This window comes from Carassius carassius, chromosome 5, assembly GCF_963082965.1.
Source record: "Carassius carassius chromosome 5, fCarCar2.1, whole genome shotgun sequence".
NCBI classification, from domain to species: Eukaryota; Metazoa; Chordata; class Actinopteri; order Cypriniformes; family Cyprinidae; genus Carassius; species Carassius carassius.
In genome coordinates, this window is record NC_081759.1 from 18,355,994 (window position 1) to 18,372,408 (window position 16,415).

At 35.1% G+C, this 16,415-nt stretch overlaps 2 protein-coding genes across 2 annotated transcripts in view; one reads left to right on the forward strand and one right to left on the reverse strand.

Moving 5' to 3' along the window:
- LOC132140905 (LHFPL tetraspan subfamily member 7 protein-like) overlaps nt 1-5,708 on the forward strand; it is a 155,214-nt gene extending 149,506 nt beyond the window's left edge. Inside the window, exon 3 of the mRNA XM_059549963.1 lies at nt 5,285-5,708. Within this exon, the coding sequence (XP_059405946.1) occupies nt 5,285-5,511 (227 nt within the window). The 3' untranslated portion in view covers nt 5,512-5,708. The remainder of the gene's footprint in view (nt 1-5,284) is intronic.
- A 1,939-nt stretch (nt 5,709-7,647) lies between these two features.
- On the reverse strand, nt 7,648-15,700 carry LOC132140906 (spermatogenesis-associated protein 22-like). The gene is made up of 8 exons (XM_059549964.1): nt 15,521-15,700; nt 15,112-15,195; nt 14,692-14,832; nt 13,548-13,686; nt 10,214-10,556; nt 9,929-10,034; nt 9,748-9,845; nt 7,648-8,137 (listed from the first exon to the last, which is right to left on the reverse strand). The coding sequence occupies exons 2-8, from the start codon at nt 15,143-15,145 to the stop codon at nt 7,946-7,948; spliced, it is 1,053 nt and encodes a 350-aa protein (XP_059405947.1). The 5' UTR covers nt 15,146-15,195; nt 15,521-15,700; the 3' UTR covers nt 7,648-7,945.
- Nucleotides 15,701-16,415: the final 715 nt, after the last annotated feature.

The window sequence follows — 16,415 nt, forward strand, 5'->3', positions numbered from 1 at the left end:
TTTTTTTGATATGCTTTTTGCCTTTTGCACAGCTATATTCTATTTACACTATGTTAAAATACGATTTTCCGCTTTTTACTTATTGCAAATAGTGGCAATATATGAACCTCAGTATTGTAGTACATTATAAAACAGTATGCTATAACTTATTGAATGTAAATGTAAATTTTAATTCAAAATATTATTAAATGGATGCCACCTTATTGGTACAATAAAGCCCTCCCACACCTACCCAATGGTAGGCGGAGTTAGTGTAAAAAGCCTCTGCAAACAAGGTTCGCTCGCTATCCTCAATCCAGGTTATTGAGAAGCATCACGGAATCGTTAATTATTCAAATGCAAATTTTTTATTTATTTATTTATTTATTTATTTTTGTGATGGACATGTAGAAGGTGGGGGCACACTGGAGGGCCAATCAGTTTTCAGGGGGAGCAAGTGCCCCCATGGCCCCTCCCCTGTCTACGCCACTGTTCACAGATAACATTTCCAACTCATTCTCAGTAGCAATTCAATCACATACAAGGGGTCTTTTTTTGTGCAGTTCACCCTCGGTTATCACGTGTCTCCCATCGTCCCCAAAGAGATCGGTACAGCACTATCATTCAAAGTGATGGTGAAGCTGACCTCATCACATCCAGTGAACATGTCATAATGAATGGCTGCACTGGAAACGCTCTGCTGTGGTCGGGGTGAGCAGATTCAGAATCAAGCTCTGTGAGACGTGCCCCACGAGAGAATTATATTACACTATTCACTGAATCTCATCATCAAATCATTTGTCACCAAAGGACATATTGCCAGTGGATTACAGCAGCGGCCACAGGTCGCATGTATGTGTGCTTAGTCAACCCTGCCAAGCAAGAAATGTGCTTTCTGCGGCTCAGTATTACTTTAAGATTGAGGATGGGAATAGGACAGATAACATATGCCATATAACCTCTAACCTCTCCACACCAAACACAGCCCTCACATAGGAGACTACGAAAATGTTAAAATTAGAGAGACAATAGAATATAGCTGCATGATATATCCAGTTTTGAAGGTTGGAGGAGGTCTCTTGCTGACTGCATAACCGATGTCATGTCTCTGTGTCTACAACACTTGTGCTTGCAAAAATCAATTGCTGGACTGAGTTTAAAGGGATAGATCATCTAAAAATGAAAATTCTGTCATGATATACTCGCTTTCATGCTATTCCAACCTGAAAGCTGATTTTTGGCCAAGTTCACGCTACAGCAGACAATGTGATGAGATCTCTTGCCATCTTTGATATTAATTCAGTGTCTATGGTTACATCAGGTGATAGTCAGGCTTGACATTGGTTACTCTTTCATTTAAGCCAGTATTGTAAGCTGATGTGTTGAACAGGACATTTTGAGACTCACAACATTTAAGTAATTGACCGAATTTGCCATTTTGTCCAACAAACAAACAAACCAGACAGATTAACGTCGGTGGACTTTGAAAAACAATTTCCACGGTTGAAACTATATACCTTTTGATGTTCATTCATATTTATTTTTTGCTATAGCTAGTAAAGAGAAAGAGCTGATCGGTTCACAGTTCCAAAAACTGAGAGTGAACGCAGCCAAAAGGGACCCTCCATTCTGCACATTCAAACTGCTGTGTCCACATTTGGTTACAACACATGCAACAACTAGTGACATTTGTTGGGCAGTTTTTTTAATCTGAATGTGGACACAAATGAGATTCTGAAATGATTTCAGAGCTTTGGTGGAGAGGAAACATTATTAGCAAATTACGACTAAATTTCAGTCTGTTCCTCACACAAAGTTAACATACAAATAGTCGTTACAAGTAATCTGCAGGTTGATTGGAGAACCAAAATTGGTTATTAATTGACCATTTCATCAACTCATTACTTATCAGTGCATGTTTGTTCAAAATGAATTGAATAACTTTCTTTTAAATACCACAAAATGTAAAAATTGTAAAAACAAAAACAAAAAATGTGTGTATACTGTAGAAAGTCTATGTGGCAACTGTACCATTCTACAATTGGCCCATAAACTTCCATTCTAAGTGTATTTTAATCAGCTTATTTTTACATTTACATTTATTGATTCATTTAGCAGAGGCTTTTATCCAATGCAATCAAAAGAAATACAAGTCATTCATTATTAAGAGGCAAATAAACATGAGAAGTGCTCATAATACAATTATTACAACTGTTACTTGATTCATTTTACAAGCTGATAGATGAGTTAAAGTCACCATCAAATCGCAAAATCAACTGTATTGATCTAATAATTGGGGATAGATAATTAAGTCCCACCCTACATTTGTCTTGGTCAAGATGCAGTTTCACTTCAATTTATGTCACGTTAAGAAAAAAAATTTGCAACTTCTCTTTCCTGCTGACTTTAAATGATTTACTATGGTAGCTGACAATATGCCTTAGATGTTGTCAGTAGAGCTTAAATGATGTGTAATAATTCTTTAAAGTGGGTCTTATTAAAGCATGTCCTTTTTAAAGCACACAGACTCTTTTAGCTTTATGTACTCGCTGACCCTGAATCTAAATTTAGCCACTTTTAAGTGCCTATGTCATTTGTGAATCAAAGCCACATGTGAAAACAAATGAGCAAAATACCATCAAGTCCACTTTGTAACACTGCAATTTAAGAAACAGGTTGATGTGGACTTTCAAGTGTCACACAGCAGTGTGCCATTCCTGACTCACACACACACACACACACACACACACACAGGCTCAAGACTTTATCTGATCCAGACTGCAATTGGCCCTGAGCTTCACAAGCCTCTGCAGTGAAGCCCTTGTTGATTTGACCCGCTTTAATTAAACTCCATACAGCTGTGCTATCTGTGTGTGTGTTTTCATTGAAGATTGCCTTCAAAATGAAATTTTATTGAATGACTTGTTGAGTCTCATTGAATGCCCTGTCATCTGAGTGTAAACATCCCGATAGCAGTTATTTCCCTCTGCCGGAGAAGCTGCGTTTGACTGCGTCTTTGTGCAGATACACTTAAAGATAGAGAAGGACATTACGATGTCATTAGCAGAGCAGCTTTGAGATGTCAGGCCTCCGCTGATAAACACAGGCCAATGTAGAGCACAGCTGGATCTGAGGCCATTAAACTGAAGGAAAAGCACTGTTCTTAGTGTGCTAGCAGAGACGAGAGGGGCTTCTGGGTCGTTTTGTGTGGAGAAGCTGAAGAAGGATAATAAATAGATTAATAAAGATGTTCAGTGCCCCTGGGTGAAAAAAGCTATTAACCCGTTGTGCAGAATTTTGGTAATACTAGGGGTTTCCTTGGGATATTTGCAATGATTAAACTTGGATGCTGATTGGTCAAAACCATTATGCTAAAATACTCTATATAGAAACCCTGTTCACCAAACCACTGCACCGCACCAGTTGAACAACATGCTGTTATCTTTTATAATATTTGAATATACACTGCCATTCAAAAGTTTGAGATTGGAATGATTTTGTGAAATTTTTGAAGAAAGCCTCTATAACCAAGACTGCATTTATTTGATCAAAAATACAGTAAAACCAGTAATACTGTGGAATATTATTACAGTGTAAAATATAAAAGTTTCTGTATTCATGTATTTTAACAATCTATTCGTGTGATCGGAAATCACTCTAATATGCCTCTAATTAGTATTCAAAAACATTTTCATCAATGTTGGAAACGTCTTCACATTTTCATGGAAACTGTCATCATTTTTTTCAGCATTCTTTGATTGATAGAAAGTTAAAAAATAATATAATTTATCTTATAATTTATCAAAATCTTTTGTAACCTTATACTGACTTTTGGTTGAATAAATGTATTAATATCTTTTAAAAAATGGTAGTGTATGTGTAGAATATTATTTCATAACATTTTAATGTGTTCCCTCACTATGTTTCCCTCACTATGTAGTATTTAAATAGTCATTAACCTTTTAACAGTTTATAATAGTTAGGCATTGCTTTTATTGTTGATGCATATACCCTGCCAGCATAGTTATGGATCCTGATTCAATAGATATCTGACAGCAAATGATTTTAACTTAGTTGTTCTGCCATGGGCAGCCATCCACTGAGAAAATGGATCACCCAGAAAGTCTCCTAATGGCTTTCCTCAGTCACAGTATACACCCCACATTCAGGGCATGTCAGTCATCATTCCATGAATTTTGATTTCAGATATACATGGGCTGATGGTTTTGTGTATATTTGATATTTCCATGGCAAAATTGGAAACAGTATTCTTCCATTAATAATCAGTTCAGTAGAGACACGGCTCTCTACTGCCACCCTGAGCACTGTTGTTGCTTCTACAAGTATTAGTAACTGATCAGAAGATAGAAGGTACATTTCTGGGGATCTAAGAAGCAGAAGTCAATGGTGGCTAAACTATAGAGATAAATAGAAACAACCATAAATATCATTTTTTGTGTTACCAGCTGTTTCAAAAGCTAAGGATAAAAACAATAATGTTTTTTATGACTTTACAAAAAAGGAAATTAATTGAGTGATAGACTATAGTTGTCAGAAGAGAGAAAGATGCAAAATTGCTGTCGCTCTCTTAGCCATTGTATAAAAAAGAAAAAAAAGAAACTTTACTATAAATGTTAATATTTGAGTCTGTGAAAAGGGTTTATTATGGGCAAAAATGATAAATTTGGTTGGGTTGAAAAAAATAAAATAACCAACACAAATTATGAACATTTAAATGTAGATATTCATAAATCTCTAATTTTATAAAAGTTGTAACTAATAATTTTAGAAATTGTTTCTTTAATAATTATTCTGGTAAAACAGGTTTTTATTAATTTTATTTAGCATTTTACGGGCCTTTTTAATTTTTACTGATTGATGTATGTTAAATTTATTTATTCATTATACTTTTTTATTTTAATAATTATGTATTTGCTTAAAATAAACGGGACAAAATTGTCTGATAATAACAAACCACTTAGCTGTTGGTCATATTAAAACCACTTCTCATTTTCTGTGGGGTCTACAGTTTGTCATTTTGATGTGATTAATAAATTGTTTATATTTAACAAGATTATGCATAATTCCCATATGTTCAAAATGTATATGTTATACCATACAAATTCTATGTATTTTATGTGTACTTCAAATGACAGTTTTGATTGAATTTTTTAAAAAGCAAATTTCAGTTCAAAGTTAACAGTAAGTCATGTTTTGTTACTGTCCCGTGTTAACATTTACACTTTGTACTTCTCTCAAATGCACCCATATTTCATTTGCTTCCTCTCTTGTCTCTCTGCTCTAGTGGTCATTATGGCATCTGGTTTACTGGTATACCCCTTCGGTCTCAACTCCAGCCTGGTCAAGTCTTTCTGCGGAGACTCGGACATCTACTACTCTGGGGAGTGTCAGATAGGATGGGGCTACATGCTGGCTATCGTAGGTGTCATGCTCACCCTCTTCCTGCCCTTTTTCGCCAAGTACGCCCCCAAAGAGCAGCTGTCACCCACCCCACTGCCCACTCTTTTATAGAGCACTAAAGTGCACCACCTATAATATTCAACCTGCTCAACCGTCATAAATAATTATTAAATGATCAAAGATTTGCTGTTGGACAGATTGCAAAGTCTCAGCATCATTTGCCGTGGTTGGTAATAATGATGTCATGAAGATGATGTTGCTCTGGAGCAGAACTCAAGACCCTTCATCCCTTCTGTTCTTGTTGTTTTTTTTTGTCACAGTCAACCTGCCAGGTGAAAAATTTTGCTCTCTTTTTCCCTTCTTTCTAATTTATTTTCAAGCTCTGTTTTTGATTGAAGACCTCTTAAAGACTAACTACTGAAAATATCGGACAATGGACCATGGTGCAAATTAGTATTTTTTAAATTTTGTTTGCAAGGATCAAAACCAAAAATAGCAAATTAAATTAAAATTGATTAACAATTTCCAATATATTTAACTAAGATTTGTCAGCATGCAATGAAAGGATAACAAAAACAAATGGTAGGCCCTTCTTAAATGGACTTCTTCTAAAGGATCCAACAGGTTTAAAGGCATCAAGTTCATTGAGAAAAACTGAACTCAAGTCTGAAAGTTTCTAGCACCTGATATAAGTACCTATTCAAGGACCAACACTGTGGCTTCAGTAAACTGAAACATTTTTATCCTCCGTACTTGTTTTAATTTACTGGCATCTGTCTGAATTTTCTTGATTTTGTTTCTCATAACTCTGCGAGAGCCATTAAGGAACTGTGTTTGACATTATGGACCAGGCCGTTGCTTCAAACTGCCATGGATGGACCACAAGCATGGACTTTTCTCAGCTGTATGTGAAAGTGAAATGATCCCACAAGTAAAACCATTTGTTTTCTCAAACTGAGTGAACAGGATATGTTGTGAAGTCTCCTTTTGCGTTCTTTACTGTAACACCTACTAGTACTGAATTATTCAGGACTACACAAATCAGGAGCAGGACTGTTCTTAGTTAAAGTTGGGCTTAGTTAACACTGAGACACTATGTTCTGGAAAATACCAACTGCTAACCAACTTGTGCCTTTTGACCATTGCTAAGACTTAAGTACCTTTCATCAGGTAATCTTTGTAAATGCTTTCTTGTTGGATTAACATTGTGTGATTATTTCTGTATGTCACTATCTTTAATGATGATTAGTTTTAGCTGAACGTTTTTAATGTTGGCGCCAAGCTGATGGCCTGTTTTGTTTTGAAGGGGTTGCAAAAAAGAACAAAACGATGAAAGCTAAATTAGCAAGTCATTGAACAAATCTTTGGGAAATTTGCTGTAATGATCAAATTATGCTAGTGCGCTATTGCATTGACACTTGGCACAGCAATACGGTGAAGTTAAAGCTTCTACTTGGATCATTCCATATTGCACTTGGCTCACTTTTGCTGTTCTGTTGATCCATTTGTGTGTTATGTCTTCAGACTGGCTAAAACATTGGCACTCAAATGCCCTCTTTCATAGACTTAACACCAAATTCTATTATGATATAGATGTGCTAACAGCGAACCCCCCCAAGATGTGTGTACTTGTAACTGTTAAGGGTAGCTGAGGCTCAGAGGACAGAGCACAACTTTAAACTGGCATGAGATGTCAAATATAACAGGCCCCTCTAAATGTGTTTATGCAGTAGTACACTGGCGTCCTGATTGCCTTTATGGTGATGGAAACTTGCATTATTGAGTTCTTGTATGTAAAGTCTGACCACTGGTAGATCTTAGATTAGTGCTGTGGGTTTCCCACTGTGTTTTGGTTGTAAATAATTCTGTAACATGGCATCCTGATGGTTGGTTCCCTTTTGAAAGTTATATTTTGCGATGTTACCTCACCATTGTGTTTGTTTAACCTTTGACATCTTAAAAAATTGCTGTTATGTGTTTCTTCTTTGTAATAAAGCATTTCATAAACTCAGCAACCTGATGTCTTTTGAATGAAGACACCATTAAATCTTTAAAAAACAATATTTGCCAAGTTTGGGAATGGAGTACAAATAGTTTTTAATACAACAATTAACAATATAATAATGTATAAAGTAGAACTCAAATATGCACACAAATTAGAATAAATACTAAATAAATATATTATCACAAATTTAAATAAACCATGTATGCATAGTTTAATGGGAACTAAATGTATATCCAGATTATATATGCATATAAATTGATTATAATTGCATATAAATTTTAAATTTGAGATGATATATGCATTTAAATTGGAAATATTTTAAATGCATATAAATTAAAATAAATCAAATATTATTAATGCATCTATTTTGCAAAGTGAATCAAAATCTCCAGATACAAATCACAAATTTAAAACTGTTTTACATTCACTGACCATTATAGGTCATTCTTCAACTACTTCACAACTAAACCAAAACCAACCCTAACTTCAGTATAAGTCTGTGCTAGTTTAATCTTTCTCCTGTTACTCACTCGATCCACATCACATTTCACTGAGAGCCAGTGCCACTTCCCTCATTTCTGCATCTGACACTCTCACAGCCTCCAGGGCATTCCTTTGCTCTGACAGTGAAGCAGCTCGGACTGACACACAAGTCATTGTGTCTTTTTGGCTGTCGTAGTTTCCAACGCAGCGATGCACCTGACCTCTGATCAGTCTGGGCAGTGTCTGATCCTAAAGAACAAATATACATACAATGACTTATACATAAAGGTTTATGATGTCTCTACCACTGCCAACATCACATAACAATGTACAGTCATAATGGTCTATCTTATTTGAAAAATAGAAAAATGTGCAATGGAAAATAAGTGAGTGTCATAAACTAGAGAGAGCACCTTGTTTAATTGTTTCTTCAGATCTGTATCTATAATGTCAACTCTAAGATAAACCAAATACTTCAATATTTAAACAAAACTTTCATATTAAAAAATATATATAATATTTATATATATATACTTTTATTACTATATTACTGCCAACTACAGTAATACTGTGGTATGATCACAAGAGGTACTTATAATTTTTTTTTATATAATTTTTTGAGTTTGACAGCCAAGGTAACTATTAATTTGAATTTCATGGAAGAGAACAATGTGAACATTCTTCAAAACATCTGTGTTCTGTGAGAAAAAGAAAGTCATACAGATTTGAAACAACATCACATTTTGTAAATAAAAACAGTTTTCATTTTTGGGACAATTATTCCTTTAAATCATCTTCATGCTAAATGGAACTTAGAAATATAAAATTCAATTAATGTAAAAATAAAATAAAATACTTATACACACTCACACACACACACACACACACAACCATTCAAACACTTAGGGTTCAATGTTTAATGTTTGTGAAAGAAGTCTCTTAAGCTTACCAAGGCTGCATCTATATATGATCAAAAATACAATAAAAATATTAATATTATAATTAAATGTTGCAATTTGAAATAACAGTTTTTTATTTTATTATATTTTAAATGTAACTGATTCATGTGATGGGAAACATTATTTTTCAGCTGCCACTATTCCAGTCTGTGTCACATGATCCTTTCTAAATCATTCTAATATGTGACCCTGGACCTCAAAACCAGTCATAACAATTGAGATTTATACACCATCTGAAAGCTGAATAAATAAGCTTTCCATTCTTGCATGGTTTGTTAGGATCGGACAATATTTGGCCGAGATTACAACTATTTGAAATCTGGAATCTGAGGGTGCACAAAAATCTAAATATTGAGAAAATTGTTCTTAGCAATGCATATTACTAATAAAAAATTAAGTTTTGATATATTTACTATAGGAAATTTACAAAATATATTCATGGAATATGATCTTTACTTAATATTCTAATGATTTTTGGCATAAAATAAAAATGTATATAATATATAATTTTGACCCATAAAATGTATTTTTGGCTATTGCTACAAATATATCTGTGCTACTTGTGACTGGTTTTGTGATCCATGGTCACATATGCTGATTTGATGTTAGAAGATATAGAAATAATGTTAGAAGAAATAATAGTGCTGCTTAATATTTTTGTGGAAACTTAAATATATACAATTACTGACTACAAAGTATGATTTAAAAAAAGAAGTAGGTTTTTTTTTTTTTTACAATATTCAATCTAATGTTTCCTTACCAACCCCAAACTTTTGAATGGTAGTGTATTTAATAAATAAATAAAACAATAATAAAAAAAATCATACAATTGTAAAAATACATGTGTTACAGGGAAGAAGAGAATATGCACATCAAGAAAACCAATATTCTCAGACTCACATTTTCATAGTAAATGCAGTAGACCACTTCTTTACCATCCCTCATAAGAAATTTCTTTGCTCCGTGTTCTCCAACTGTAACTGCAGAGTCCAGTGTAGCTGTAAAGAGAGACAGGACTGTTAGACACAGATTTAAATCAAGGTGTGATCATGTGTTAAATCATGTGTGATAGTCTCCTCACCAAACAGCTCAAACAGCATTGGTACTTTGTTCTTGTACTGGCTCCAGTGCTTCATGCCTTCAATAACAGCAGTAATAACATGCAGCAGTGTCTCATGAGGGGGCTTCTATCCAGCAGGAGAGAGAGTAAATCAGAAATGTTAGCCGAACAAATAAAACTGCATTTTATACTGTGAGGCAGAAAATATTTGAACAAGGCAGCACACAAAAATGCTGCATATGTTTTTAATATGAATGTGCCCTGCCCCTTTAGAATGGGGTGCCCCTTAAATAAAGTCACACACACCTGCTGCTGAAGAGTGGTCTGGACACTTGAGGTGTCCATCTTTTCTTTTGCACACATTCCACTGGCTGATTGTCCAACAGGTCTGAAGTTCCCCTTTCCAATGTAACTCTGAGCTCCAGGGCCCTGAGTGCTTAATGCTGTAGGGGTACAATGCTGGGGACGGTACGGCATTCTGGGGGAATTTGTCGGCCTGTTAAATGACTGTTGATTCTGGATGCTGCTGGACTGTCTGGGCTGGCCGAGTGAAACTGAGCTGTTCCTTGGAAAACCACCATGAAGCTGGGATCCAACTGCTGGCATCGAATCCTGTCTCACTGGAGGCCTCTGTTGCCCTGTCTGTGACCTGGAGGTAAAATGGTAACAAATACAAAATGTAATGTCACAAATGTTTTTCAAGATAACTAAAAATGTGCATAATGTACAACCCGAATTCCGGAAAAGTTGGGACGTTTTTTAAATTTTAATAAAATGAAAACTAAAAGACTTTCAAATCACATGAGCCAATATTTTATTCACAATAGAACATAGATAACATAGCAAATGTTTAAACTGAGAAAGTTTACAATTTTATGCACAAAATGAGCTCATTTCAATTTAGATTTCTGCTACAGGTCTCAAAATAGTTGGGACGGGGCATGTTTACCATGGTGTAGCATCTCCTTTTCTTTTCAAAACAGTTTGAAGACGTCTGGGCATTGAGGCTATGAGTTGCTGGAGTTTTGCTGTTGGAATTTGGTCCCATTCTTGCCTTATATAGATTTCCAGCTGCTGAAGAGTTCGTGGTCGTCTTTGACGTATTTTTCGTTTAATGATGCGCCAAATGTTCTCTATAGGTGAAAGATCTGGACTGCAGGCAGGCCAGGTTAGCACCCGGACTCTTCTACGACGAAGCCATGCTGTTGTTATAGCTGCAGTATGTGGTTTTGCATTGTCCTGCTGAAATAAACAAGGCCTTCCCTGAAATAGACGTTGTTTGGAGGGAAGCATATGTTGCTCTAAAACCTTTATATACCTTTCAGCATTCACAGAGCCTTCCAAAACATGCAAGCTGCCCATACCGTATGCACTTATGCACCCCCATACCATCAGAGATGCTGGCTTTTGAACTGAACGCTGATAACATGCGGGAAGGTCTCCCTCCTCTTTAGTCCGGAGGACACGGCGTCCATGATTTCCAACAAGAATGTCAAATTTGGACTCGTCTGACCATAAAACACTATTCCACTTTGAAATAGTCCATTTTAAATGAGCCTTGGCCCACAGGACACGACGGCGCTTCTGGACCATGTTCACATATGGCTTCCTTTTTGCATGATAGAGCTTTAGTTGGCATCTGCTGATGGCACGGCGGATTGTGTTTACCGACAGTGGTTTCTGAAAGTATTCCTGGGCCCATTTAGTAATGTCATTGACACAATCATGCCGATGAGTGATGCAGTGTCGTCTGAGAGCCCGAAGACCACGGGCATCCAATAAAGGTCTCCGGCCTTGTCCCTTACGCACAGAGATTTCTCCAGTTTCTCTGAATCTTTTGATGATGTTATGCACTGTAGATGATGAGATTTGCAAAGCCTTTGCAATTTGACGTTGAGGAACATTGTTTTTAAAGTTTTCCACAATTTTTTTACGCAGTCTTTCACAGAGCCTCTGCCCATCTTTACTTCTGAGAGACTCTGCTTCTCTAAGACAAAGCTTTTATAGCTAATCATGTTACAGACCTGATATCAATTAACTTAATTAATCACTAGATGTTCTCCCAGCTGAATCTTTTCAAAACTGCTTGCTTTTTTAGCCATTTGTTGCCCCCGTGCCAACTTTTTTGAGACCTGTAGCAGGCATTAATTTTTAAATGAGCTAATTAAGTGGATAAAAGTGTAAAATTTCTCAGTTTAAACATTTGCTACGTTATCTATGTTCTATTGTGAATAAAATATTGGCTCATGTGATTTGAAATTCCTTTAGTTTTCATTTTATTAAAATTTAAAAAACGTCCCAACTTTTCCGGAATTCGGGTTGTAGTAAAACTTCTAAAAAAGCTATTTTTATTTAACTTCAAACTATTATACAGTATAAGTTAATCAACTTGACTATGTACTGAGGTTAGGTTACACTTTGTTCAAATATATAACACGCATTACATATCCTTAACTAACAATGAATGGTACTTTTGTAACAGTATTTATCAATCTTTGATAAAGTTAGTTAATAAAAACACAGCTGTTCATTGTTAGCTCATGTTAGCTCAAGTCATATTATATTAACAGATACAAATGTTGTATTATTGATTTAATTTTTTAATAATGTATTAGAACAGGGGTTTTCAAAGTGTGGGGCGCACCTCCCCAGGGGGGCACCAGAGCATGTCAAGGGAGGCACAGGGAAAATTATAATAAATTAAAAATATAATTATTGAGTTAAATTATTATATGTATTTTTATTATAATTAAATGTTTTTATTTAAACTATACAAAAATAAATACTAAGTCAAAAATATGAGAAACATTTTTCACCCAGAAGGCCATAGCTGTGAATTCGCTCCAATACAGGTATATGCCTATAAATACAATGGAGCGGCTTCTGAGACCCCCCAACCCCCTCTCCCACCCCCACCGATCCAAAAGCTTTCAAGGTCAGAGAAAATATTGTTGAAGATTTTGTCAAATTAATTGGAAAGGCCACTGAAGCTTCATATTGCGATATCGATTCTGTTCCACTCTCCACACTCACTCTCCCAATAAGTCGTCACATCTCAGACATGGCACAGAAAATGAAGACGCAAGTCAGACACAGCCCATTTTTCGCACTCCAGATCGACGAATCCACTGAAGTGGCCAGCTGACCTTAGCTGTTAACATATATGTGGTACGTGAAAAACAGGGAGGGCCAGTCAAAAAGGAGTCCCACTGTGTTAGACTCTGAAAACCCCTATATTAGAATGTGTTGAAATTAACATGAACTTAGATTAATAAATGATTTACAAATGTTTTCAGTGTTAGTTTATGTTAACTAATGTAGATAAAGGAATAGTTCACACAAAAAAAGAACATTTTGTGAATATTTATATTTATATTTGAATGGCACCCATTCACTGCACAGATTCATTAGTCAGAAAGTGATGTAATGACAAACTTCTCCAAAATTTGGATGGCCTGAGGATAAGTACATTTTCACCAAACTTACATTTTGGCTGAACTATTCCTTTCAAGTGTTACCTAAGGTTACTTAAATACTATATAAGTGAATCTTATGGCTCATGTCAGGAAAAAATAGCTTATTTACAATCTTCTAAAACAACTTTCTGGTATGTATTCATTTCTTAGCATAAGTTGAGTACCAGACATAGGCAGGTTTCTTTGGGTGAGGTAAAGGTGCATATCCTCGTCCAGCCACACCAGGTGAAGAAGCAGATCTCACGCTGGCTTGCTGTGATGAAAGGTAGGCTCCATGGTTCCACTGACCTCTCTGACCCAAAGCTAAAGAGAAACCTTGGGTTATATTTTTAAAAACATAATAACGAAAGACAAAAAAATACATTATTATAAGAAATGACAATCAGATTTGTCTGCATACATACTGTATTTAGCCTAACAGTTCAAAATGTACTGATTTCCATACCACACCATAATGAATAATTCCAACTCACAATATATTTCCAGCTTTACCTGCATACATACAGTACATACACATAAAACTATATGTATATATATTTATTTATTTATAGTGTATACATATACATATGTATACACTAAACAACAATTCTCAACTGATTTATTGTTGATATCACCAGTGATGATAAAACTATCCTATAACCCAGCTCTAAACTGCACATTTGTTAATAGTTAGTTTTATTAGTAACTATATTAGTAATAGTTATTTCCCAACTAACATTTCTGTAAAGCTGCTTTAGTGAACGAACTCCATCACACACCTGTAAGTGATAGGTGCGTAGAAAATTAAGACCAGGTGGGTCGTGTCAACATATAAGGAAATCCGCACAATTTCTTAACTTGCAAAATACAATTTTAATCACACCAACGTTTCGGTCACACGACCTTCATCCTATGGAAACGTTGGTGTGATTAAAATTGTATTTTGCATGTTAAGATAGTGTGCGGATTTCCTTATATGTAAAGCTGCTTTAAAAATGTGTATTGTGAAAAGCGCTACACAAATAAATAACTTGACCTAAACTGAAAATATAAACTATGAGCTGTCTACTGACTAATATCAAGATAAAATATATATATATATAAAATGTACAGGTGTAATTTAATTAAAATTTCACTTTGAATAAATAAAAACTGTTAATTTAGATGCGACCACATTAAGCACAAATTAAAGTTTCCTGACAATTTCATTTCAGTGTGTTATAGTGTAACAAAATGACCATGAATTAGAAAAGTGAAAATCCAACATCTGAACATCAAAAAAAAGCGCTGAAGCAGGATTTGAGTGGAAATTTCAGTGGAAATACATACAGGGAAGAGCAGAGGAGGAAGTGGAGGAGTTTTGTGTCTCATTGTAGTGGCTGGTAGTGAAGAGCTCACTCTCTGACGGATTAGACGTCAAAGGAAGCCTGCTCCTTTTCCTTTGATTAAACAGAGGCATGGAGAGACAGCCTGCAGAAAGACAAAACACTGCTTTGATTTCAGGCTCCAGCAACCTGAATAAAACTTTAACTGAAGCTGAGTGTTGTATTAGCAGATAAGCAGTTCAATTATTTTGACAAATAAGGCAAATTTATGCACAGGGAGGTCCCTGAAAATAATATCTATTCAATTGCAAGTAGTTAGCTATATTATTTTGATAGATGGCAGACTTTGACTAATCCAACTCTTACTTTCTGTAGTGCATTTCCAACCAAGTGACACAAGCATATAAAAGACAGCAAATCCTACCTGCATTTGGTCTCTGGTTTTCATTCCTCCACATCCCGACAAATCACTTCTCACACTGACTGAGAATTAACAATATTAACGTTACTGTGTAAAAGTAGAACAATAATTCATTGTCATTATTCATTTCCAATTATTCGTAAACTTGTAACTTATATGTAACATTTTATTAGCCGTTGAATAAGAGACTCTGTCCTAATGTACGTTATGTCCTTTTCTGTCTATTTTTGTTTTCACTCTCTAAACTCGCCTCTAAAGCTTAATTATTTTTGAAATATTAAGTAAAAATTACTTTGTATGTAATAATTAAGCTGTTTGTTGTTGTTGTTTTTGCTTTTTTAGGATTTGCTAAATTGATTTTGATAATGGTAAAACGTCCTTCATGTGCGAATGAAACTGTGCTTACCAGTACGAAATGTCGTCAATGAAGTGAAAAGATGTGAATAGGAAGCACTTATTCAGTAGTTTACGGCGTGTCTGTAGTTTTACCTTAAATTATTTCTTTAACGTAAATACATTTTTGTTTCGACAAATTCGTTTTGGCGCGAGTGGCGCGTGCGCTAGTGAACTCTGAGTCATACCCGCGAATCGGTTCTTTCGAACAGTTCGTTTCAAAGAGCTAGTAATTAAACACTGATTCAGAGGTTCTTTCCACATAACGGCCCGGTTTCACACAGGCGGGGCTTAGCTTAAACCAGGACTAGACATTTAGATTAAGATATTTAAGCATCTTTTATAAAAATGCCTCAGAAAAAAAAAGTTACAATTGTGCATCTTGAGACAGAGTTGAGACAGCTCAAACATGCATTTTAGTCTGGAACTATCCGCCTTTAAGCCTTGTTTGTGAAACCAGGGGTTATTTGTCTCATAAATTCTGTCATCTAATTTTTAAACAAGTAGGCTACTCATAAAAAAAATTGGGACAACACTTGTTAGCGGCAAAATTGTTAGTTAGAGACAAAAATGCACAAAATTATGCACAAAAAAAGGCCTATATGCCAAGAGGCAACTTATATTTATTTACACAAATCTCTGCAAATTTTATGATATATTTTCATATTTTAGGGTTACAAGCCTGTTTTTTGGTTAGGGTAAAACGATTAATTACTTTAAAATAAATAAATGTATAATAAAATAAAAAAAGGTAATGAATTATGAAGACAGGTTGTTTTGATTTGATCTTAATGTAACGATATAGCAAAAAGATTGTTTTAATAAAAACAAACAATAAATAAAATTATAAAAAATCGTCCAGTCATCATGAGACAAACAGGTCAATCAAAACATTGCTGTTAGTACACTTTTTT

What these genes read in the sequence shown, in the direction of transcription:
- LOC132140906 (XM_059549964.1), bottom strand. Translation starts at nt 15,145, where the DNA reads ATGTGGAGGAATGAAAACCAGAGACCAAATGCAG. An exon ending in AAGAAACCTGCCTATGTCTG is followed by an intron (nt 10,557 to 13,547) that starts GTACTCAACTTA and finishes TTTTACCTCCAG; the next exon opens with GTCACAGACAGGGCAACAGA. An exon ending in AATGCTGTTTGAGCTGTTTG is followed by an intron (nt 9,846 to 9,928) that starts GTGAGGAGACTA and finishes CTCTCTTTACAG; the next exon opens with CTACACTGGACTCTGCAGTT.